Raw genomic sequence first — 23,370 nt, forward strand, 5'->3', positions numbered from 1 at the left:
GGCACCAACTCTACCAATGCTCACTAGTGATTTAGGCTGGGAATCTGAAAACCTACAGATTCTTTCCGGCAAGCCAAGGTTTAGGAAATAATTAATTAGTTAACAAGTTTTAATATATATTCAGAGTACAGATCTTGTGCAAGCATAAGAGGAAGCAGTGAAATGTCACTAATTCAACTTCCTTCATTTAGTTACCCAGCACAGTAGTGAAGCACAGCATACTGTCACTTGTGTCAATGGTTCTGAGAAGAGCCTTGAAGAATATTGAGTACTGTTTGAATGAAGAAACTTGGCAAAAGTCAGAAATCTACACACTGTCAATGATGCAGGAATTTGTACAACTCTACAGAGAAGCCATCAGCAAGGTACAAAATAAAAAGAAAACTGGAGTATAACGTGAATTATTTTGCAGCAGGTATCTACTCCTCTGCACTTTCTTCCCAAGTAGTTGAGCCTGGGAGCCAGGAGAATAGTATCTTTGAGCAGTGGGAGGGCAGAGCCATGGGTTAAAAAGTGTTAATAGCTGGTGTGGTAGTAGACTATGTTTCTTGACAAAGTTGTCTGATGGAAATGCAAATAAAATCTTGTTGTGAGAGAAATTTGTAACATCGGTAGCTGTTGTGCTGCAAATAAATTCCAAGAGCAGGCTCAGAAGAAAAATTATCCTCCTGGTTTGGATAAATTATAGCCAGCAGATTTCACTCAGACTTTAAAAGTTACTAGACAAGGTAGACCTTGGATTGAAAATATACCATGAGGATGAAGAACCAAACATAATTTTTTCACAGGAAACTTTTTCAGTGAAGTGTTCTTTCCAGTATTTATGTTCTGCAGAAGTGAAACTACACTACTTGATTACAGTTCTTTTTCCAACTTCATACAAGATCAGTTCCAACCTTTGTGAAGGGCAGCAAATTCTTGTGTTGGTTGGTTGTGAATGTTTCCATCGCAGTAGCTTTATCTCATGCAGGAGAGCTATTGCAAGTTACTGTTTTTGTGTCTAGCTTTTACCAGACATGAACAATATAGTGGCTGTCTGGCAGTCGTTTCTGAAGCAAGGGAGAGAACACCACGATGGTCAAGAGGAGAAAAGGGAAAGCGATACCTCCACTGCGAAGGCAATGACTGGGACCGCAGAAGCTGCTGAACAGCATGGTAGGTAAAGCAGGTGAAGTTACCCTTTTACATGTGTGTAAATCGGTATGGTGAAATTCTCATCCTGTGTAAGGTGGTTAACTTCAGCAGAGTCCAGATGTCACTTGTGTATTTACTATTCATCTTTGTTTTGTTTGGTTCTTTGGGCAGTTTAATTCTGACCAGCATCAGAATTACCTAAAAACATGGTTTGACAAATAGGCTGCCGTTGCTGCTAAGAGGTTAAGCAGTTTGTCTTTCTGCTGTCACAGAATCACAGAATGGTTGAGGTTGGAGGTCATCTTGTCCAACTCCTCTGCTTAAACATGGTTGCCCAGGACCATATCGAGGCAGGTTTTGAATATCTCTAAGGATAGAAACTCCCAACAATATTTCTGAGCAACATATGCCAGTGCTTGGCCACCCTCACAGTAAAAAAAGCATTTCCTGATATTCAGAGGAAACCCGCTGTGTTTCAGTCTGTGCCCATTGCCTCTGGTCCTGTCTGTCACTAGGCACTACTGCAGAGAGCCTGGCTCCAACTTCTTTGCACCCTCCCTTCAGGTATTAATATACATTGATAAGATCTCCCTGACCCCTCTTTTCTCCAGGCTGAACAGTCCCAGCTGTCAGCATTTCCTCATAGGAGAGATGCTCTAGTCCCTTCATCATCTTCATGGCTTTTTGTTGGACTCTGTCCAGTATGTCCATGTCTCTCTTGTACTGGGGAGTCCAGAACTGGACTGAGCACTCCAGCTGTGGCCTCACCAGCGCTGAGTAGAAGAGCCCCATACTCCTCTACTGAGGGAATGATCGCCTCCCTGCTGGCAATACTTTGTCTAATCCAACCAGGGATACTGGTAGCCGCCTCTGTGGCAAGGGCACCTTACTGGCTCATGCTCAACCTGGTGTCCACCAGAACCCCCAGGTCCTTTTCTGCCAAGCTGCCTTCCAGCAAGGTGGCCCCCAGCACATACTGGCACATGGGGTTGTTTATCTTCTGGTGCAGGACTCTGCCATTCCCCTTGCTGAACTGAACCCTCCTGTCCTCGACCCTTTTATGCTAGTAGAGTATTTGCAGCCACACGATAAAGCAGGCAGGGAAACTGATATGCCTGAAAAGTAACTTTTTGAGGGATTTTAGTTCGGCCAAGTTATTTTACCATGAGATAATTTTTTTTTTAAGTCACTAGTTACTGTGGCTACTCAAATGCTTGTGTTGCTGTAACATAGGATTAGAAACACACAAGTGTTGGAAGAGGGAGAGCGGGTTGGAGTGAAGTCTTCAGTTTTCCTCTCACAAAACCAGTGGCCCTCCTGAGGGACTTATTTTCATAGTCCCATTGAAGGGAACTGGAAGTTTTAGGACTCTGTAGCTTGGCTAGCAGCCTGCAATGCTTTACTTGTAGACTGAATATAAATCCACAGCCAGTTTCATGCCCTTCACAGGGCATATTCCATAGTGCAACTTCCTGGAGCAGAGAGTTTTTCAGTGTGTGTCCTTCCGTGTGTGGCTTTGGGCAGCAAAATTGTTGTCAACGCTGATACTCCAAGGCTCTTTATTGGCCAAGTGCCTGCAAAACCAATGGGGTAGCTGATCTCTAAAGTACTGTAGCTGTAGTTTGTCTGCATACTAGGGTGATAATACTGTATCAGTTACTCTCAGCTCACTTTTTACAGCTTTATTTGCACTGTGGCCACTAGAGAATTCTTTTTTAATGGGAGTTGAGACTCAGGCAAACAAAGACAAAGTTATGCATGGCAGCCATCCAGTTCTTCATAGCTCCCTGCGGGAGACCCAGTTAACAGGAAAAAAGTAGGTGTTAAAAAAAAGTTTTGGCTGCCCTTCATTTATCTTGCTTCCTTTAACTAGTGACTGGATAACAAGTAGCTTTTATGTGTCCTCATGTTATAAACTAAAAGAATATTTAGCTGCTGAAATTGCTTTTCTTAAGAAGTAAACAGCTGCCTTAGCTGGGTTTGGTGTTTCTCTCATAGATACTGTTGTCTTGCTCTTGCCATGAGGTCACATTCCGAAAGTGTTATTTTGAAAGAGGGAAGGTGAAGAAAGACACCTTCTTTAACTAAAGTAATAAATCAGTAATAAACTAGTGGACTGTCTCCTGCACTTCCCCAGTCAAACCTACCTGGCATTAGGTAAAAATAGTGTCCCTGGAAACCAGCAGCATGACTGTATCCTTTCCTTCACTTTTTTCTGTTGTTCAGCCTTAAATTGAACAGCAGTGGGACAGACTGGATTCTTATAGTGAGTGTTAACATGTTGAAGTTGTCTTTTATATGTGTGAGCTCTTTAGAATCAAATTAGAAATGGCAACTGCCAATGTAAGCACTGAATAAGCTGATCTGGTTTTAAAAGTATTCACACAGAAATGCTGGAGAAGGAAAGGGAGGATTCCATATTTTTTTTTTTGTTTCTTCTTATTAGTGGGGAAGATAACTGATCATTTCATAGGCAAGTCTATTGGAAATATAGTTAGTAATTCTCATGTTTGATAATGTAGGTGCTATACTGTGCTCTCTTGGTATGAAGGAAGGAGAAACTAAACGCTTTATTTAGTTTCAGATGATGCTGAGACATTGTTTCTGAAAGCTGCACTGCTTCAGGTCATATGCCTTTATCAGAAGGTTGTGCCCCACTTGGTAGCACGGAGCAACTTTGATTTTAGCAAGCTGCTAAAAGGTATGTGATGGGTATTTATTACCTTCATTGCTTTCTCTGGCTATTTACAAAGTCCACAACAGAAAGGAATGTTTGCTCTTCCGTGTAGACAGAGAAAGAACTGTTTTCTAAAAGTAACCTGTTTTAGTTTCTTCATTGTGTTGGCATTTATTGTTGCTATTTCTGCTGTGCTCTGGCACTCTGCCCTCTTAAATTCTATAGCTGTTCTGCTACACTCAGTTGCTGTAAGTAGTAGGTTGTGCTAGTGTCTTCCTCTTGTGTGTTGTATTCCTGCAAAAATTTGGTTTTTATGGGGTTTTAATTCTCATGTTTCTGAGGAAGACTTATATCCAACTCTTAATGAGATTTGGGGGTGTAGGTCTAGGAGAATTATGTCAACAATCCAATGTAAGTAGGTTATTTCCAAACTCTTATTAGTTGTAGTGGTACTTTTTTTTTTTTTTAAACAGGACACTTCACAGAAAATTTAAGGTGGGGGAGAAGCACATACCAATTCACCAATCTCTGGAAAAATCTTTTAACATTCAAGTATTTTTTCCATTTGCTGTGTTTTCAATTACTTTATCATAGTTTGGCAGTGTGTAGGGAGAAAAGTATTCTGTATGGTATTATCTCCTGTGGAAAATCTGTATGAGGAAGCACTTTAGCAATGTTGTATTTTTGTCTCTGAAGTCATGTTCACGGAGGGTATTCCTCTTCATCCAGCAGAAGTAAACAGAAACATTCTGTACCTGCTTAATGCAGCAGGGATGCTGAGCCTCAAATTAGGGACAGTGGGCAAGATCCTCCAATACTGTTTGTGTAACAATAAATACAGCCATTTAAAATTGAGACTGGGGGAGAGAGCAAAATGTTGTTTGGACATCTTTGCTGTCTGCAGGCCACCAGAGCTTGTAGGCCACCAAACTAGAGCAACTATTGGTGTTTTAGGCAGGTCTGGGACACGTAAGAATGGGAGTTATGTAGATGTGTTAATTAAAGTCTGTCAGGGAAAAAAAAATCATAGAATTATTTAGGTTGGAAAAGACCTTGAAGACCATTGAGTCCAACCACAAACCTAATGCTGCCAAGCTCACCACTAAACTGTGACCCTTCACACCCCATCTACACATCTTTTAGTAATGTGTGACTCAACCACTTCCCTGGGCAGCCTGTTCCAGTGCTTGACAATTCCTTCTGTGAAGAAACTTTTCCTAATATCCAATCTAAACCTCCCCTAGCACAACTTGAGGCTGTACTCCTTGTCCTATCACTTCTTACTTGGGAGAAGAGGCTGACACCTGCCTCTCTACAATCTCCTTTCAGGTAGTTGTAGCGAGCCATAAAGTCTCCCCTCAGCCTCCTTTTCTCCAGACTAAACAAGCCCAGCTCCCTCACCCGCTCCTCGTAATACCTGCTCTCCAGACCCTTCACCGGCTTCATTGCCCTTCTCTGGACACGCTCCAGCAGCTCAATGCCTTTCTTGCAGTGAGGGGCCCAAAACCGAAGACAGGATTTGAGGTGCGGCCTTCACTCACTGGTGCCGAGTACAGGGGCACAATCACTGCCCTGCTCCTGCTGGCCACACTATTCCTGATACAAGCCAGGATGCTGTTGGCCTTCTTGGCCACCTGGGCACACTGCCGGCTCATGCTCAGCCAGCTGTCAGCCAGCACCCCCAGGTCGTTCTCTGCCAGGCAGCTCTCCAGCCACTCCTCCCCAAGCCTGTAGCGTTGCATGGGGTTGTTGTGACCCAAATGCAGGACCCGTCACTGAGGCTTGTTGAACCCCGTACAGTTGGCCCTGGCCCATCGATCCAGCGTGTCCAGATTCCTCTGTAGAGCCATCCTACCCTCCAGTGGATCAACATTTCCATCCAACTTGGTGTTGTCTGCAAATTTACTGAGGGCGCGCTCAATCCCCTTGTCCAGATTGTTGATAAAGTTATTAAACAGAACTGGCCCCACTACTGAGCCCTGGGGAACACCACTTGTGGCCAGCTGCCAACTGGATTTAACTCCATTCATCACAGCTCTTTGGGTCCAGTCCAAGCCATGAGCAGCCAGTTTCTCCAGGAGAATGCTTTGAGAAACGGTGTCAAAGGCTTTACTAAAGTCCAGGCAGATAACATCCACAGCCTTTCCCTCATCCACTAAGTGGATCACCTTGTAAGCAGAATGAGATCAGGTTAGCCCAGCAGGACCTGCCTTTCATAAACCCATACTGACTGGGCCTGATCGCCTGGTTGTCCTGTATGTGCCGTGTGATGGCACTCAGGATGATCTGCTCCATCACCTTCCCTGGCACCGAGGTCGGACTGACAGGCCTGTAGTTCCCTGGATCCTCCTTCTGGTCCTTCTTGTAGATGGGCATCATATTTGCTAACTTAAAAAAAGGGTCTTTAAACAAAAAAACCTGTGAATCAACTGTCTCTTGTGTGAAGTTTTTCCTCCCTCTGTCAAAGCATATTTAATTGGTTTGTATACTTGGTGACTTACCAAATAACATATCCTCTATATCCCGTTATTTCTTGTGTTGGTCTGCTTTTTTTTCAAAATAGACAAAAAGCAGGACACCTTTTTGTGAGGCAGAAATCTGTTTGATGGTATGTCTTGTTACAGTATGAAATAAAAAGTTGAACAGGATGGAAAATGAAGTGTCGTTCTCAAACAGATCTAATGAAGTGAGCCTGGCTATTAATTCTGATGAAAGATGATATGGTAGAGAATGATGGTATAAGTTAATAATGAAATTTCCTTCTCTCAGATGCCAGCTTGGAAGTCCTGTCATTCCTTCCCCTCACCTTAATTGAAACATACACTCCAAAGGCAGCATGTTTTTCTACCTTGTAGCAATATGTGCTTTACACAGGTGGTACAGTTTTATTGTTTGGTCTTACTGTTGGTTAGACTTTGTGGTGATGCTGCATTTTTAATATTTATTGTTCTCCCTCTAATGTGGACCATGAAGATACTACACAGACTATGAAAAGCACACTGACATCAAAGCTTTACACAGCTGATCTCTGTATGTAACTTAATGGCAGTTAAAGTGTGGGCAGGTCAATTTCTGGAGCACACTGCGAGGGTCTCTGCACAGCTGTGTGACCTGTAAGGTGAATAATTTTGAGGCTATACCAAAGCAGTTGTTGTGAGCAGATGACAAAAGTGATGTAGGGAGAGATGCAAGGGTAAAGTTCTGTTGCGTGTAGGAAATATTGTAATAGTATAAGCGTTAAGATCTGTTACTGACTTAAATTCTGTGTTTTGGTCTCCAGTTTATCTATTCTCTTTAATTCCTGGAGGACATGGCTTTTCAGGGTTGCTGAGACTGATAGAAGAGATTTTTCCGTTCCCGTGCACCAGTGATGGCTTGTGCCAGGGGCAGGTGTTAGACTCTCCCTGCTGAGGGCTGGATTCCAGCCTTAGATTGGCCAAACATAATCACAGTGTGTCTGGGGATCTCATGGTATGAAAATTTGTGGATTGCCAGCTTAACTCACAGTGGTGGTTTGAAACCCTAAATGATTAGTGTTCCTGAAATCTCAGGAAGATATACCAAAACAAAGCTGATGATTGTATTGCTTTCAAATCTCAGGTATCGTCACTGAAAAGGGCCTCCGAGAGGAGGTCCCTCCTGTTTTGCAGCACCATATACTGAAAGTGGCTTTGGAACTTCCTGCAAATAAATTTGCCTGGTTCAGAGTACAGGTAAGAGACTTCAAGGCAGATTTATGTTTCTTTGGCCTGTTGTCCTCAAATCTTTACATCCAGCACTACCTAGTTTTAAACTAGTCCTAGTCCAGTTGTTCTAGGAGGTCACCCTTTTGTAAAATCAGTAGAAATTGTAGTCTTAGCACCAGTGAAGAATCCCTTCTGAGCTGAAAAGTTTTTCTATAAGGACAGAAATTCTTGCCTCCCTGAAGAGGGCTGGACAAGGTTTTTTTTCAGCTGCTCTTGTCATTGGAGAGGGACAAGGATGAAAATTTGCTGGTTTCCACTTGTCTGGAAAGCCTGAGATTTCAGACCAAAGAAATGAGCTGTTGATGGGAGCCATCCCACCCATTCCCAGGGAACATTCTGGCAATTGCAAAGACTGTCCCTGCTCTCCATAATTACTGGAAACCTTCAGGGCCCCTGCTCTCTTGTTTACTGCAGGCCTGAACATTAAGAGGGCTGCAGAGAGCCTGCTTTTCATATCTGGAGAAGAGAGTGGGCCTAGCTTTGAGGGGAAGCAGAGACACCCATGGGTGTTGTGACTGTGACCCAGCCTTGTAGGAGATTTCCTGTCCTTTCCAGTTGGCCTTAAAGGAAAACTGAGGAGGGTTCTGAGCAAGCAAAGGAAAACCTGGAAATGGGCAAAGAAGCTAAAGTATTTTCTGTGGCTTTGCCCTTCTAGTATAGACAAGTTTTAACAGAAAAGATAAAAGCCAAATCTGGCAATGTTACAGAGGTTTACTGTTGTTAGGTATCAAATGCAAGACAGTGAGAAAAGCAGGGGAGGTGGCTGAAGGATTGCCATTTGATATTCAGATAGCGTTCAGCATCCCTGCAATTTGCATTGTTTTCCTGATTTTTGAGGATCAGTCTCTTAAGTATTTATATTACTTATTCAGACAGTACTTGTAGGAAATCTGAATTCCTGGGGATAACAGTAATAGAAATAGGATGGATGACTGGGGAGGAAGGTGGCTTTATCTTGGACCCTTGTATTAGTTGGTGTTTCTGCTACTTGTCTGTTCTTCCACTTTCAAAAAAACCCATCGTACTCATCTTCCTGGCTCACTGAATGCAAAGTAGTGTAAATGATTCATTTCTGGCCTTGGTAGTTTTGGGCAGGTCTATAAAATAATATACTTTTATTACATATCTGCTTCAGTGCAACATAATCCTGTACAGTGTTGCCGTACCAGGGGAATTCTAACACATTTTTCTTTTAGGATGTTTCTGAGACAGAGAAGGCATCTGGTGAAAAATCAGTATTCTATTTACTGATGAAAATGTTCGTTACAAGTAACCATTCTCATTTGAAAATTTCAACCAAAAAACTGATCATCAAGGTAAGTGTTTGATCTGAAACATCAGTATATTCCCTATAGCCCAGTGGTCTAAAATTCCTGTGTTCTAGAACCTTTCTTAAAGCAGATACCTTTACTGCATAGTTGTGTGGCCAACAGTTGTCATTTCTGTTTTCTGTGACTGTTCTTGGAAATTGCTGTAAGATAACTACCTATTAGCTAAATATTCTATGAAAGTAAGTGCTATCAACTGAATTTGCTGCCACAGCTGATGAAATAGTAAGGAAAATGTCTCTAATGTTTTCCGATTCCAACACTGTAATAAACTGATATAGTTTGTACCTGTAAATGTCTTGACTTTGATCAAGAAAAGATTGGTTTTGGTCTTTGTTTTTTATCCTTGTTTATCTAGCCTTACTAAAGCCTTAGCTAGTTTGCTCCGGCCTTGCAAAATAGTCCTGTTTGTTACAGTCTGACACAAGCTTTGATGCAAGGATTACTTTTTCTTAAGAAATGAATTTAAATCCCCTTCTGTGCATTTAAGTAAGTTATCTGACTTTTCCGAAGTGCTGATCAGCCACAAATCTCATGAGGGCACCAGTGGCTGTCAGTTCTAGTATCTTTTTAAAGCCAGGCATCTTTTTAGTTCTCTAAGTAGGGGCAGAGACCTATGTTAAGAACAAACCCAACCAAATAACTATTCCTCCACAAGAGAAAATCCAAAAAGCTGTTATAAGCCCTGAACAGTGTCCCATAGTAATAGTGGCATACAAGTTTATATACAGCTTTGTGCATTTAATTTCTGCATTTAGTTTCAATCACAGGTTACAATTATAATGTCCAAACCACTACATCAAAGCTACAGTGATTGAATTATGTTTTAGTTGCCCTTGATCCCTGCAAGGAATTAAAGGCAGGTTAACTTTGTCTCACAGTAATTAATATCTCAGTCAAAAAGCTACTCTGTACAGTTTTTGTAGTGTATTTGGATTCTTCTGCTGAGTGGAGATGTGGGCTGGCTGACTCATTCTTGTTTCCTTTTTTAGATTCAGTCCATTTCATTTTCTCTGAAGAGAATACAGGAGCAGTGAAGCTAGGGCAGTTATGTCAGCAGAAAGGCTGCTAAGAATAGATGTTAATGAGTGTGTGTTGCTTATTTTTCAACATAGTGCCATGTAATCGGAAGGCATGTTTTTGGATTTCACATTCTGTTCTTGCCTGTTTTCATGAGACCTGAAAGTGTATTTCTATTTCAAGACTCTGCCAAAAATAGTTAATTATTTAAAAATGAATCCTTTTTTTTTTCCTTTAAATGAATTATCCTGTCAGATTTCTGTAAGCAGCAGTGTTATTTTTATAGCTGATGGTGGTGTACACAGGGTAAATGTAGAGCAAATGAGCTGTGATAGCTTCCTTTGTATTTTGTGTGGGGAGAAACAAAGGCGTGGGATTCATCCCACATAATTACAATCATTGAATGTAGGTGTCAGGAAGCTGGTCAAGTTTTCTTCTGTTGTTGAGAGCGAGGGGCAAGTGGTTCTACCACTGTGCAGTTCAAATCACCTGTCATCTGGATTGTCCTTCAGACAGCCATTCCTTCTCTTCCTCTCCCTGCTTCTCCTTTCTTTCATTTACAGATGGAGCAAAGGGTCAGTAAGTTCCTAATTTAGGTGCCTCAGATAAGGACCTGATTTTAGATAGCATGAAAGTGGGCAAAAATTGCTAAACATTTTAATGCCTATTACTTGACTGTGGTAAAATTGTGGCTACCTCACCAGCCACAGCAACCGTGAGCATGCCTATGCTTCTCTCTGGACCTTGCTATGGTCACAACCCACTGTTTGTTTATTTGACTGTTTATCCATCTGCCCAAGGAGAAGTAGCCTGATTTAGATTTAATTTAGCAATGATTTTCCTTTATATTACATAAGTATTTTTCGAAAGCCCTTCTATATGCTGTTTTTAAGGGTATGATGCTTTTTTTTCTTGCTGTAATGGTATGAAGATATACAACCCCCTTAAATCAGTATAGCCTGCTACCCTGAAATTATAAAAATAAGATTTACTAAGGTAGAGGGAACAAACGCTCTGTGTGTCCAGGCAACTTTGACCTCAGTAGGGTTTCTGCTGACTGACTGCTGGCAACAGGAGGACTTGACGTGGTTAGACCAAAAGTCCTGCTAGCCTTTATCCTGGTTCCTACCTTTGGCTGTGCCTTAGGGGGACCTTCCTTGCCACCATGTGAGACAGTGTGGTAGTAGCCCCTGTTGCAGGGGACACATCTGGCGTTTCAGGCTGCATGACGGGACAGGGGACATACTAGCTCTGTTGAAGCTGTCCAATGTAAGGCTCTTGCAGGCTGGGACAGTGAGATGGATTGGCCCTGCCTGTGGCTCTGTGCTGCATCCAGCTCTCCTCCTTTTCCTCTGTGTCCCTGCACCATAGGCCTTGGGCAGTGAAGCGGCAGAGAGGCTGCTGCAGTGAGCAGCACTGAAGGTAGCACAACGGCCTCTGGATCTGCTGCATACTGCCCTAGCGTGTGTTGAAGTAGGTTCCTGCACCCTGAGTGCTTGTAGAAGTCTTGTATTCCAAATGCATGGGATTGAACATTCATAGTCAGATTGCCATGTGCTTGTTGCCCAGGCCAGTGAGTAGGTGTTTGCAACGTGTTTGAATGGGGTCTGTATGGGATCCATCCCGTACACGTGGCCAGTGTGAGGGCAGGAACCCAGTGGAGTTGTACTGGGTTTGTGCAAAACACAGCAGGTGAGAGGAGGAGAGGCTCAGACAGGAGCAGAAAGAAGTTGGTCTCAGCTGATTTTCCCAGTTGTGAGAGTAAGCCATGTTTTTGCCTCTTTGGCCCTTCTTAAAGCCCTCCTTTCTCTGCCCCTTTTCCTACAGCACCTGTGTGTGTCTGGCAAAGCTCAGCTGGTTTCATTCATCACCTGTAATATAGTCATGCCTCACCTGTCACCGCTCTTGCTGAGAGAGCAGTAAGAAAAATAGCCATGATGAAGACACTAGGCCTTGGCCCTAGTTATGCTGAAGTCAGATGGTACAGTCTTGGGATATTTTCTTTTAAAAAATGCCTTCAGTTTTACCCTGTGTTGTGCAACTAGAGTGGCCCTGGTGAGTGGGAGTAAGGCTTCTTGAACTGAGGGGGTGAGAATGACAGATATTTCTTTTCATTACCTGCTCTTCTTTTTTTCTTTCCAAGAAGAAGTAAACATGAAGCTGCTATACAAAAAGGTCTGTGCTTTTTGGGGGTTTTTGTATTTCAGCTGGTTTTTTGTTTTGTTTTCTACACTCCCTCCCCTGCTTTGATTTTTCTGGACAGGTTTTACGTGACAGCGGAGTGTTTGAGTATACGTGGAAGGAACTTTCAGTTTGGCTGGAACACTTGGATAATACAAAAGAAGACAAAAAGGAAGCAGTGATTCAGTTTTTGGAAAGGGTAACAACTTTTCAAATTAGCTGGATAAACAATGCCAAGAATAGCATTAATGGAAACTAATTATTTTGTTGCTGTTGTTGAGAAACCTGTCAAAGACCAGTGAATTAATTCCGAGAAAAAGCAGTGTTTGTAATTCTTTGTACAGAGGTGACATCTTTCTTGTCTTAGGTGGGAGGACAGTGAAATGATTTGGAGAAAAACTAAATCCAGAAAGATAGATAAGTTGTTATTACAGCATTGTTGATATAAGGGTAGAGTGTTGTGTGTGGGGGTAGCTCTTATCTCCTCTTTTCTTTGTGTGGCAATGCCTGCCAGAATTATCAGACCGGAGTGAATTGTAATCTTTTACAAGAGAAGCTGGCATTTCCTGTTTACTTTTCAGGATGTTAAATGCCCAGTGCTTCCTTTTCATTGCGGTTTCCCCAGGGACTCAGTCTGTGATAGCACTTTAGGTGCAAAATTGTGGTGGACATTTTTTTTCTATCAGACCCAGTGTCCCACGTACAGCAGTAACCATAGACAGAATCCTGCAGAAGTGTATGGAAGTTGTCCTCTTAAAACTTTCCCAGCTTCCATCCACTTCTAGAACATAGTCTTTCTTAAGAACATACGGTTCTTGTAGACTTAACAGCCTGTGCACTTATGTTTCTCTCTCAAACTTTGTTAACAGATCCTCTTGAAACTGGTGACAAACCCCTACCCATATACAGATAAAGCAGCAGACCTTGTTCAGGAAGCCAGCATGCTCCAAGTTAATATGTTTAAACAAGACTCTGATAATGTCAGCATCCCCATCTCTCACATTGATGGTATGTGGCGATTCCCTCAAAAATAGAGAATTCCAAGACTTTGTGCTAAATTTTCTAGCCCTAATCTGCAAACTGATGAACAATAACTATAGAAATCCTGTGTAAGTAAGGACCTACAGGATTCAACCCTTCAGTTGTATTTAGTATCAGAAGTCTGAATTGCAAAGTTAATGCTTTATCCCAAAAAGTAATTTCTGATGCAGTTATGATGTTTTAACAGTTTTTAAAATCTCTTCAGGCTCCTGCAGCAGCATTTTCTGACTGAAATGAAAACTATTACAGGTCCTCTCCCTCGGGCTGCTCATATCTGTTCATCCAGGAGGAAAGGGCTGGGGTGCCCAGGGCACTTTCTTATTCCCAGGCATGCAGCTGGAATTATGCTGCTCCTGCTTTCTGGGATCAGTCAGAGCCCTACTGCAGACAAAGTAAAAATTCTGCAGATGTGGACACTTGGACAACTTACCACGTGCTAGCTGGTCTGCTATAACAGTCCGTGTGTAGGATTTTGCAGTACATAAATGTAGGATAATTGAGGTAGTTTAACACTCAGTACCAGATGGATCAGTTACCTTGACCTGACTGTGTTACAGAGATATAATGCCAGCCATGGCATACATGGTGTCTTCTTGGATGTTAAAGCTGTCTTTGATTCCTTCATGACCAAGATTTGGTTCTCTGGCCATATAGAGCTGAGAAGCTCTTCAAGGACTGCTCAGGATGTTCTTTTAATGGGGAAGTGGCTGCTTCCTTCGTACTTTCCAATACACACTTCCTGTCGCTGTTATGCTCTGATAGTCCTTACGTAATGCCATCACGATAGCAGTAGGCAATATGCCTCTTCCCTTCCCTTACTGTCAGCTGGACTGCAGTATTGAAAGGCAAAAAGTGGAATTAAGTACGTAGTGAGAGACTGAGTTTTACAGTAGCATTTACCATTGCATTGCTAGACTGATGTGTCTTTCATCCCTTTTTCTGCTTTGGGAATTCAGAAGCTGCCTTGTATTCCTGGAGTATTGGTTCTACTTCCGTTGTTTTCTAGTTAGTCTGAATCCTCTGCTTACATTTTTTTTTTTCTTCACATAATAGATGTCCTGGACATGGTGGATGTCCTAATTGAGGGCAGTGATGGCTTAGATGAAGAAATTGGGTTCACTTTAAATGAAGACATGATTATCCAAACATTTCCATTCAGTGCTGTTGTCCCTGCTGCATTAGAAGCCAGGAATATACTGTTGCTTCAGACTGAAAATGGAACAGGTACAGACTTCTTCGTTTCTATGTATCTTCTATGCTAGTGGAGTGGAAGTGGGATCATTCTTACCCAATGAGCTCCTCGAGACATTTTATCTTTGTTGCAAGCAGGAGGTGTTCCCTGCTCAAGAGAGTAATTAAAGCTTATGAGGTACTTCTGTCCTTTTTTTCCTGACCATGAAGAAGCTTGCTCTTGGTTTCTGGAGTAGGGAAAATAGATGGAGATTCTATAAACTGCCATTTGACCCTAGGGATCTCCTATTGTGGGAAAACAAACTTGCCCAGGTTAGAAAAAAGAAAGCCCACCTTTCCCCTATGAGATGCAGGGAGGTGGAGGAGAAGAATGACCCCAGGCTCTGAGCACAGTATAGAGGGGACTGAGGAGCAGTGCAGAGACACTGTCCCTGCATGCTTCCACACCAAGACAGTCCAGCTGGGCTTCGATACAAGAGTATTTTAAGCACAGAGTATGCAGATCGTGAGAGGAGAGTGGTTTCAGTGGCTGTAGGCAGCTCTTCCACTAAGACCCATCAGTAGGGGAGGGAGGACCAGACTGTTGAATAGAAAATTGATGCATTTTCCAAAGAAAACTTCTTCAGAGATGAAGCTCGAGGGGTGAATTGCAAAGTTCTACCATCTTGAGGAAAGAATTTGGGGGAGTGAGGAATCACAGGGGCAGCAGTTGGCCTCAGAGCAGGATTTCCCAACCCCACAGCACCTCACTAAGTCCTTTGTGTATTTGGCTGTTGAGTAGCACCTGGGGTGGGACTGGAAGCCCCATTCTGAAAGAAAATCCTCCATATTTAACCAGTGCATGTTAACCTGGGTGTGTTCCCCCCAGTACAGATCAGTTTTCTTAGGTAGTGCTTGATAGGGATCCTTACCCATCAAAATACAGACAAGTTTAGCACAACACAGTAAAGGCAGAGTTAGTTTTATCCTTGTCTGAAAGGAAACAGGCCAACCTAAGAGTGTATCTTAGGGGAGTGATTATTTGCTTCAACAAGGATGACTGTATGGAGGATTTTTCCAGATACCTCAGTGGGTCAGGAACTCTTGTCTAGTTTATCACAAATGCTTTTTAATCCTATTCAGTACTTTTTTCTAAATGGTGCTGTATGGCCTGTTTCCTAGGCCTTAAGGAAAAAGGGTTGCCCTAGTGTCTGTGCTCATGCAGATTACTTCTGTCAACAGAAGTTTTATTATTTTGTTTTGCTTTTTTAGGAACACACATTGTAGAGTACCTTGTTGCTGTTTTCACTGACCTCCTGCACTCTCAGAGAGAACCCCTCGCCCTCTGCTTGATGTTCCAGCTCTATGATAAAGATCTGCAGTCTCTGAAAGTTTCTAAGTATCCTCAGCTCTACCAGTTTAACCAGTACTATAAACTCTGGATACCCCAGCAATCTCAGGAACCTGTGGTATGGAATACCTGAAGCCACTTAAATGCTTGAGCCAGTATTACTGTAAAACCTCACAGTGTATAAAGGTTACATTCCCATCAGAAAGTGCACTTACATTCAGCTAATTCTGTATTGCTTCTTGATCCCATTGGGACACAAATTTGCTCAAGGGCTTTTCTCTAATGATACAAGAAGTCTGTGCTGTGGTTGGGAAGTGAAGGCAGGGCACAAGGGTTGTATGCAGTCACCCAGACCACAGCTCCTCATCAGCATAGTGTAGCATTATATGTGATGTGGCCTGACGAACCAGTTTACAGTGGTTGGAGTTCACCCAGGTATGGGTTGGGAATGCATAGACCAGCTGTGCTAGGGGTTGCTGTGTTTTTCTCTTAGCCCAGCAGTGACCATGTGCAGATCTACCATGGGTCACCTTTGACTAGAACAGTGTACACATGCTCCTGCAGCTTCAGTCCTGCTTTTAGCATGGAACTCATTTCAAAACAGAGGTAGCTAAAGAAACTTGATTCATACTCATCTTCATTTTTATTTTACTTTTCCTCCATTTCAAACAGTTTAAAAAACACAAAGGGGTATGCAAAGAACCTGATGTGGCCCTGGATTCTGTATTTACTGTTTTGCTAAAGAAAGCCTATGAGAGAGGAAGCAATACCTTACTGGAAGATGATCTCCGGACAAAATTGAGAGACTTGGCTTCCCAGCTCCCGTCTGAACAGCTTTTGCTAGGAGTAAAGCACGTGTTGCTATACCTGAAATCAACAGTGGAGAACTTTGGCAGCGTAAGACCAATATTGGGATGATATTGTGGGTTTGTTTTATTTTAATGCAGCGAGTACAAATGACTTTGCTGTTAAACCTTAAGGATCCAGTTCTGCAGCTTTTTCATGTCCTCAGCTCTCACTGAGGCTATATAGCACCAGATGAACCTGTACCTAATTTGTAAACAAATGTCTATCCTTCTAATTAATGGTTGAGGAGTCTTGGATTTACTTTGCATGGGTTATGTTACTTATCTGTGTGTAGTGCAAATAAACTCCAGATTTTAATCCAGCTCCTGGGCCTCCATAAGAAGCCTCTCCAGAGAAATTCATTGGCCTATGTTGCACCAAAAGTTGCAGCATAGATGAAAATCTATAAATATTTATCTGGCACTGTGAGACTCTTCTTAGAATCAGGTTTCTACAGAGGGGAGTGATTCCTTCCCCCAGGAAGGGTGGCAGTTTAGGAGCTTCTTAGTTAAGTTCTGTTCCTGTTGGATAATTATCCTTCTGCTCCCATCCTTCCCTTTTCTAAACTTCCAAAGTGTCTGTATTTTCACAGCTTAATAAAAGTTTTGGTCCTTGCCTTGTTGACCTCTATGTGGACCTGCTGAGCTGCTTGTTGGGCCGGGGAAATCAGATAGAGTTGGATAATCAGCAGAAACGAGAAGAGCATCAGACTGAATCGGATCTCTTTATGGATGAAGAATCTCTGATTACAGAGGAGTCTTCAAATGACAAGGTACCAAATCCCTTGATACTTAGGCCAGAAGCTCACCTGTTAGTAAATCTTGTTTTGATTTATTCTGTGGGGAAGTAATTATAAGTTATGCTGAACCATTAATTAAAGCAAATGATCTTAAATGTGAACAATTATTGAGCACAAATTACGTTGATGTATTTTCATTGATGACCAAAACATGGAACTGGCTAAATGTGACAGAGAACAGGGGATCTAGCAGGCATCAGGCTTTGTGAGTTCTGTGACTTGATAATAGTCATGAGGATTTCTGGGATTTCAGTTAGGATTAAAGTGTCTGTCGTACGCTTGCTATATAAGGGCCTGAATAGGATTTTACTGCTTTGTAGAAGCATTACTATAGTTTTTGCCAGGTCCTCAGAAGGGCAGGGAGCGAACAGGATATCATACACTGTATTTGAGTTGTATTGAATAGAAACAGGTTGATGCAGAGAGATGCTGTTAAGGTCTCAGAGGAGGCCTTACAAACTTTAAGTGTAAGGTCCAGCAGTTATGAAACTACTGTCTGGAGGCTTGACCAAGCTGCATCATCCAGTCTTACCCCTGAGCTGGAATACAGTCAGGAGAGGTCCAGACAGAGATCACTTACCTTGCAGAAGAAATGCTATTCCCTAATCTTTGTATAAAGCCTGGTTATGAAAATTATATACTTGGAGGAATGAATTTTTGCCCTCCTCTTGTCTGTTCTTTGGATCTGTGGAGATCAGAATTGAATTGTATTGACAAACCCCAGAATATAGAGTTTTCCACTGGAAATGTGCTTAGACACGTGGAGAATGTTGAGTGAAGGCGTGCTCCCCACATTGTAAATGTTGGAAGAGTGGTATTTATGTGCTTGTAATTTGTTAATATTTTTATCCTCTGACCAGTTAATAGACAATTTCATGTTCAGTAATTGTAATAAATATGCTCTGGAAAATAGGCAGATGAATGATTCCCCCACCCCTGCCTAAACTATAATTACCCATTCAGTGATATTGTTACAACCATTTGTTACAGACACTAGAAGAAACACTCATGTTGGTTTTCAGACATCCTACGCTGGAGAGTTGGTTTCTGGCTTTAGAACAACGTTCTCTTCCTCAGCACAGTTTAAACCCTGTCACTGTGAAGCTCCTGTCGGCTCACCTTAATTCTGGTGTGCTCCAGCTGTTGAAAACAGGTGCCCCGATGTTGCAGAGCATGGATTGCCAACATGTGTTATCAAAGTATTTTGAAGCTATCTCAAAAAGCGTCTTGAAAGAGCTACAGGCTGCAGGGAAAGACAGAAGCCAGGTCTCTCCCAAGAAGTCTCATCAGCTGGAGGCTCTGGAGGAGTTACACATATACATGGCTGCAGCTCAGCTGAAGGAGATCACTTTAACCATGCTGCAACTTCCTGAGACGAGCTTGACTACCGAGAAATCTGAAAAATCCCCTAAAAAAGGGAAACGGTTAAGCTTCTATGGACAGATTCTGGTGCAGCTTCTCACAGAGAGCTACCAAAGGCAGTCCCAGCAAGGAGAGCTGCTGCTATCCACAGAGCACATTGAAGCTTTGGGAATATTGATGTCAGCATCAGCCAGCAAAGATTTAGAGAAACTTTTCCTTCTGGCTCTCCAAAGCGAGCCAGTCCTTGCACAAGCAGTCAGTGTAGATGTAAATGTTCACTGCCTTAACCAGAGGTCAGAAACCTCCCTTGCCATTGTGGGTATGCTGATGAAACACTGTAGGACTCACCTGCTGCAGTTTGAGCTGTGGTGTCTGGGCAGTGCCAGTGGAAAGCACATCAGGAAAAACATGGAGAGTTTTCTTCCACTCATTAACGTGTATTTGCAATGCAGAGACCAGTATGATTTCACCCGACCTTCTGCAGGTAAAGCCACAACTGATCCCTATGTGTGATTTCGGAGGCCAGATTCTCAGTATAGGCTCTGCTGGCCTTAAAATCATGGATCCTCTGCAATAAGTAGAGGTTACTTACCTAATTTCCAATGATTCTCTGATAATCACCTCTGCAGCATAAAAGGTAAAGGACTGTAATGAAGCTTGGCCGTTAGACTAAAGCAAAGTACTCTTACAGTTGCTGTTGTACAGTTTTCTCTTTTGAAGCCCTTGTTTAATACTTAGTCCATGTGAAAATCTGTCTTTGTGCTTATCTTTGTTTAGTATAGGAGGTAAAAACTTTTTCGCAGGCACAGATAGAACACTGGTGAGTGGAATGCCATAGCCATATGGTTTTGCAGAATGTAAGTTTTCACTTTTACCAAGTGTAAGAGTCCAAAACTTTCTTCTAAAATAGATCTCCAAATATAGCTTCCTACAGTAATGCCTTCTTAAGCTGGCAGCCCAAAGATTTCTGAACCAAAAGCAACGTTAAGTTGACAACACTTACCTTTTCTACCAACAAAAATACGAGTTAAGATTCAACTTGACAGACAGGATCACTTTGATTTAATTTCTCTTATTGTATAGAAATATGAATAGTAACAGAAACAGGCTGACTGTAGCGGTTGGTTGGAGAAGTTCAAGTAGTGAAAAGATCTCATCAGCACACAGGAAAGTAGAGGATGAGAATAGTAGAAAAGGAAACTGCTATCTGACTGACTTGATAAGGTACCTGTTAGCTTTCTGATGATGTGAGAAAATTTCCTTTGTGTCCAGGGTCAGAGAACTGGTAAGGTTTCATTATTTCTGAGAAGCAAGGACAGTGCTACTATCAGGAAGTTGTCCCTCTTTTGAAGATCTGCATTATTTGCCCATGTCTAATCGTTTAATCTGTGTAGCAAGTGTTTGTCTGGTGCATATGCTAAATACTTCCTAATGGTGCTGTGGAGCAATACAGAACGCACTTCTCTGTAGCGAATTAGCAGCTGCTGTAGTATAATTTCCTAGAAATGAAGTAATCTGGGCCTTGATTAGAAAAGTGATTTGGATTTTTGTAATTCGAAGTCTATCGTTGCTTAACACACTCTAGATGGTGAAACCCGTGTCCCCTGCTCTCTCCCAACAGTTGTCTCAGCTGTTATACCTGTCTTGAGAAAAGCTCTGTGGAAGGAGCTCTGCGATGTATTTCAAGACGCAGAAGTGTCTCATGAGACCACTGTGAAACTGCAAGTTCTTTCAAAGTTGTTGCCATCTGCAGAAAGCAAAGGGCTGCGAAACCTTATTGACCAGCTTCCTGCTGCTCTTGAGAAAGCAGAAAATAATGAGAGGTAGGCAAAGCTAGTTGCCCTGTTTCAGGACTAGCTTTGTCCCATAAAGCATCATGATAGATACTGTTCACGATATTTGCATTCGTGTATAATAGCATCCCCTCCTCAGAGAATCTGTCACTTTAGCCTTTGGGTGCAAGACCTCTTTGGCATTTACAAAAAGTATGTTGTAACATTAAAAAATATCTTTCTGCAGTTGGACAGTAGCAGATGCTGTATCTAGAGTTCTTGAAAACTCTGAAGAGTTGTATTCCTGGAGGAGACGCCTATTATCAGCCTGCATGAAGGGGTTAATTGTCATGTACAACAGCAATAAAAATGAAAGCAAGCAAGAAGTGGAGAGGTCCATGCTCCTAAGGCTAGAAGAATTATTGGTGAGTCGTCTTTTTATCTGCAGTGCCAGAATGTGACTGTGTGCATGTGTGTTATTGCACTCTTCTATCTTGGGTAAATATAGATTGGAGTTTATTTCCTGTTTTATAGATTATGGCTTCTATGGGCTTTTAATAGATTTTACAGAGTTAACTCAGCCCTGCTAATGCTTTATGAGAAGCAGTTTTGAGTTGTTCTTGATGATTGCTTTCTGCTAACAGTCCTCTGAAAAACCAGAGCTTGAGGTGTTCAGGAGTTAAAAATTAAAGGTTGCCAGTCAATGTTTTTATTTAAAAAAAAAAACAAAAGTGAGAGAGCGATAGAGACAATTCTGAGGAGACCCACCTGCCATGCCCTCTGGAGTCTGTGGCAGAAATCTGATTGATCGTAGATAGAAATTTGGACTTTGATCACGAAGAACACTACTTGATCATTCCCTCTGTACTACTGGGGTATTTTTGTAGTTCAGAGGGACATACAAATGAAAGTCTGTGCAGGCAGCGAATGCCTTTGACCTCTTCACGGCTTCTGACAAGAGTCCATTTTAGGACATGACTGATTGCACAGGATGGGAGTCCTGCAGGACCTGAGGGGCCACCTCCTAGTGTTCATCCTGACGGTGTTCACAGGCCTGACGAGGTTAGCGTCTACCATTACTGAGACAGCTGGCATGCGCAGCTGTTAGTCTTCTTAAAACAGATGGTTGTTTATTGTGGTTTATTGCATTTCAGGGAAGATCAGTTTTTGTAAAGAACATGTACACCCGGTTCACCCAGTATCATAACCGTTTGCCACATGTAGAGGTTGGTTAGCTTAAACACACGGCAGGTACACAAATCCCTAGTACCTGAGTAGCAGTCTCTTGCTTTGACTGCCAACGTTTTATTCCTTTCACACTTGGGGTGTGTAAAGAGTTTCAAGACTCTGGGTTTTTTGGTACCTACAGACCAGCTTGCTGTTTGACTGCAAACAGCCCATATGCTCTCTTGCTCCCAGGATCAACAAAACAAGACTTACAGTTTCATTTGAATCAGGAGGTAGAATTGTATCCAGTAGCTTTCTTCCCTGTTATCCTTTGATTATCCCACCTGAGTGTTTGGCTTGCGTGTTGTTAGTGTGTCTGTCGAACAAAAATCGCTAGTCTTGGCAATCTGTAGAATCTCGGTGTGCTAAATGTAAACATCTGTTTCTGCTTACTGTGTGCACAGTGCTTTGTTGAAGAAGTGGACCCAGATGACTGGAACAGCCTTGTGAAGACGGGACTTAAGTAAGTAATTTTGAGATGTACCGGAGGTGCTGTAGGAGGTACAGTTCTGTTCACTTGGCCTTGGGGAGGAGTGGCTGGAGAGCTGCCTGGCAGAGAATGACCTGGGGGTGCTGGCTGACAGCTGGCTGAGCATGAGCCGGCAGTGTGCCCAGGTGGCCAAGAAGGCCAACAGCATCCTGGCTTGTATCAGGAATAGTGTGGCCAGCAGGAGCAGGGCAGTGATTGTGCCCCTGTACTCGGCACCAGTGAGTGAAGGCCACACCTCAAATCCGGTCTTCAGTTTTGGGCCCCTCACTACAAGAAAGGCATTGAGCTGCTGGAGCGTGTCCAGAGAAGGGCAACGAAGCCGGTGAAGGGTCTGGAGAGCATGTCTTACAAGGAGCGGCTGAGGGAGCTGGGCTTGTTTAGTCTGGAGAAAAGGAGGCTGAGGGGAGACTTTATGGCTCTCTACAGCTACCTGAAAGGAGATTGTAGGGAGGTGTGATCAGTCTCTTATCCCAAGTCACTAGTGGTAGGATGAGGAAATGGCCTCAGCTGAATCAGGAGGGTTAGATTGGATATTAGGAAAAATTTCTTCACTGCAAGAGTGGTCAGGCATTGGCACAGGCTGCCCAGGGAGGTGGTGGTCACCTTTCCTGGAGGTGTTCAAAAAACATGCAGATGTGGCACTTCAAGACATGGTGTGGGAGTCATGGGGGTGTTGGGTTGACGGTTGGACTTGATCCTAGAGGTCTTTTCCAACCTTAGTAATTCTATGATTATACTGGAAACACCCTGTCTCCTCTGAATTTGGTAAGATTTGATGATGCACCTTGTTTCTCAGGATGAGCTTTATGTTACGTCCACTGGCTTCATTGGAGCCTGAACCTTCACAAACTGTAGGCAGATTTGGGTTTTGTGCTGCAGTTGGTTTAACTAACGTAGCTAACTAGATAGCTGGACTAGCTTCTTTTTGACTGGCATAAAGAAGCTTTATGCTCAGACAACTTCTTTTTCTTTAAGGTATTTATTAAATACAGTTCAGATGAAAACAGAATGAGATCTTTCACCTTTAAATGTGAACCATTTAAATGAAAGAAAAAATAGTTTAGGATAATCTTGGTTTCTGTGGAAGTAGAAGTGTTAATCTGAAGGGTTGCTCTCTGAAAGGTTAGTAGGTGGAATCCTAATCCTTTAAGATTAGTGCAGCTACAGGTGTGACTGTGTGTTGATTCTATTTTCCTTTTTATAACTAAGATACCAGTATAGCTTTT

The 23,370-nt window shown here is 42.5% G+C and overlaps 1 protein-coding gene across 1 annotated transcript in view; it reads left to right on the forward strand.

Moving 5' to 3' along the window:
* The window catches only part of URB1 (URB1 ribosome biogenesis factor), a 59,135-nt gene that overhangs the window by 14,710 nt on the left and 21,055 nt on the right, over nucleotides 1-23,370 (forward strand). The window contains exons 11-25 of the mRNA XM_075100993.1: nucleotides 192-365; nucleotides 1,005-1,155; nucleotides 3,713-3,835; nucleotides 7,412-7,524; nucleotides 8,754-8,873; nucleotides 12,169-12,285; nucleotides 12,956-13,094; nucleotides 14,181-14,351; nucleotides 15,570-15,766; nucleotides 16,321-16,545; nucleotides 17,087-17,266; nucleotides 18,284-19,139; nucleotides 20,277-20,478; nucleotides 20,675-20,852; nucleotides 22,059-22,117. Of these exons, the coding sequence (XP_074957094.1) occupies nucleotides 192-365; nucleotides 1,005-1,155; nucleotides 3,713-3,835; nucleotides 7,412-7,524; nucleotides 8,754-8,873; nucleotides 12,169-12,285; nucleotides 12,956-13,094; nucleotides 14,181-14,351; nucleotides 15,570-15,766; nucleotides 16,321-16,545; nucleotides 17,087-17,266; nucleotides 18,284-19,139; nucleotides 20,277-20,478; nucleotides 20,675-20,852; nucleotides 22,059-22,117 (3,005 nt within the window). The remainder of the gene's footprint in view (nucleotides 1-191; nucleotides 366-1,004; nucleotides 1,156-3,712; nucleotides 3,836-7,411; nucleotides 7,525-8,753; nucleotides 8,874-12,168; nucleotides 12,286-12,955; nucleotides 13,095-14,180; nucleotides 14,352-15,569; nucleotides 15,767-16,320; nucleotides 16,546-17,086; nucleotides 17,267-18,283; nucleotides 19,140-20,276; nucleotides 20,479-20,674; nucleotides 20,853-22,058; nucleotides 22,118-23,370) is intronic.

This window comes from Phalacrocorax aristotelis, chromosome 1 (genome assembly GCF_949628215.1).
Source record: "Phalacrocorax aristotelis chromosome 1, bGulAri2.1, whole genome shotgun sequence".
NCBI lineage: Eukaryota > Metazoa > Chordata > Aves > Suliformes > Phalacrocoracidae > Phalacrocorax > Phalacrocorax aristotelis.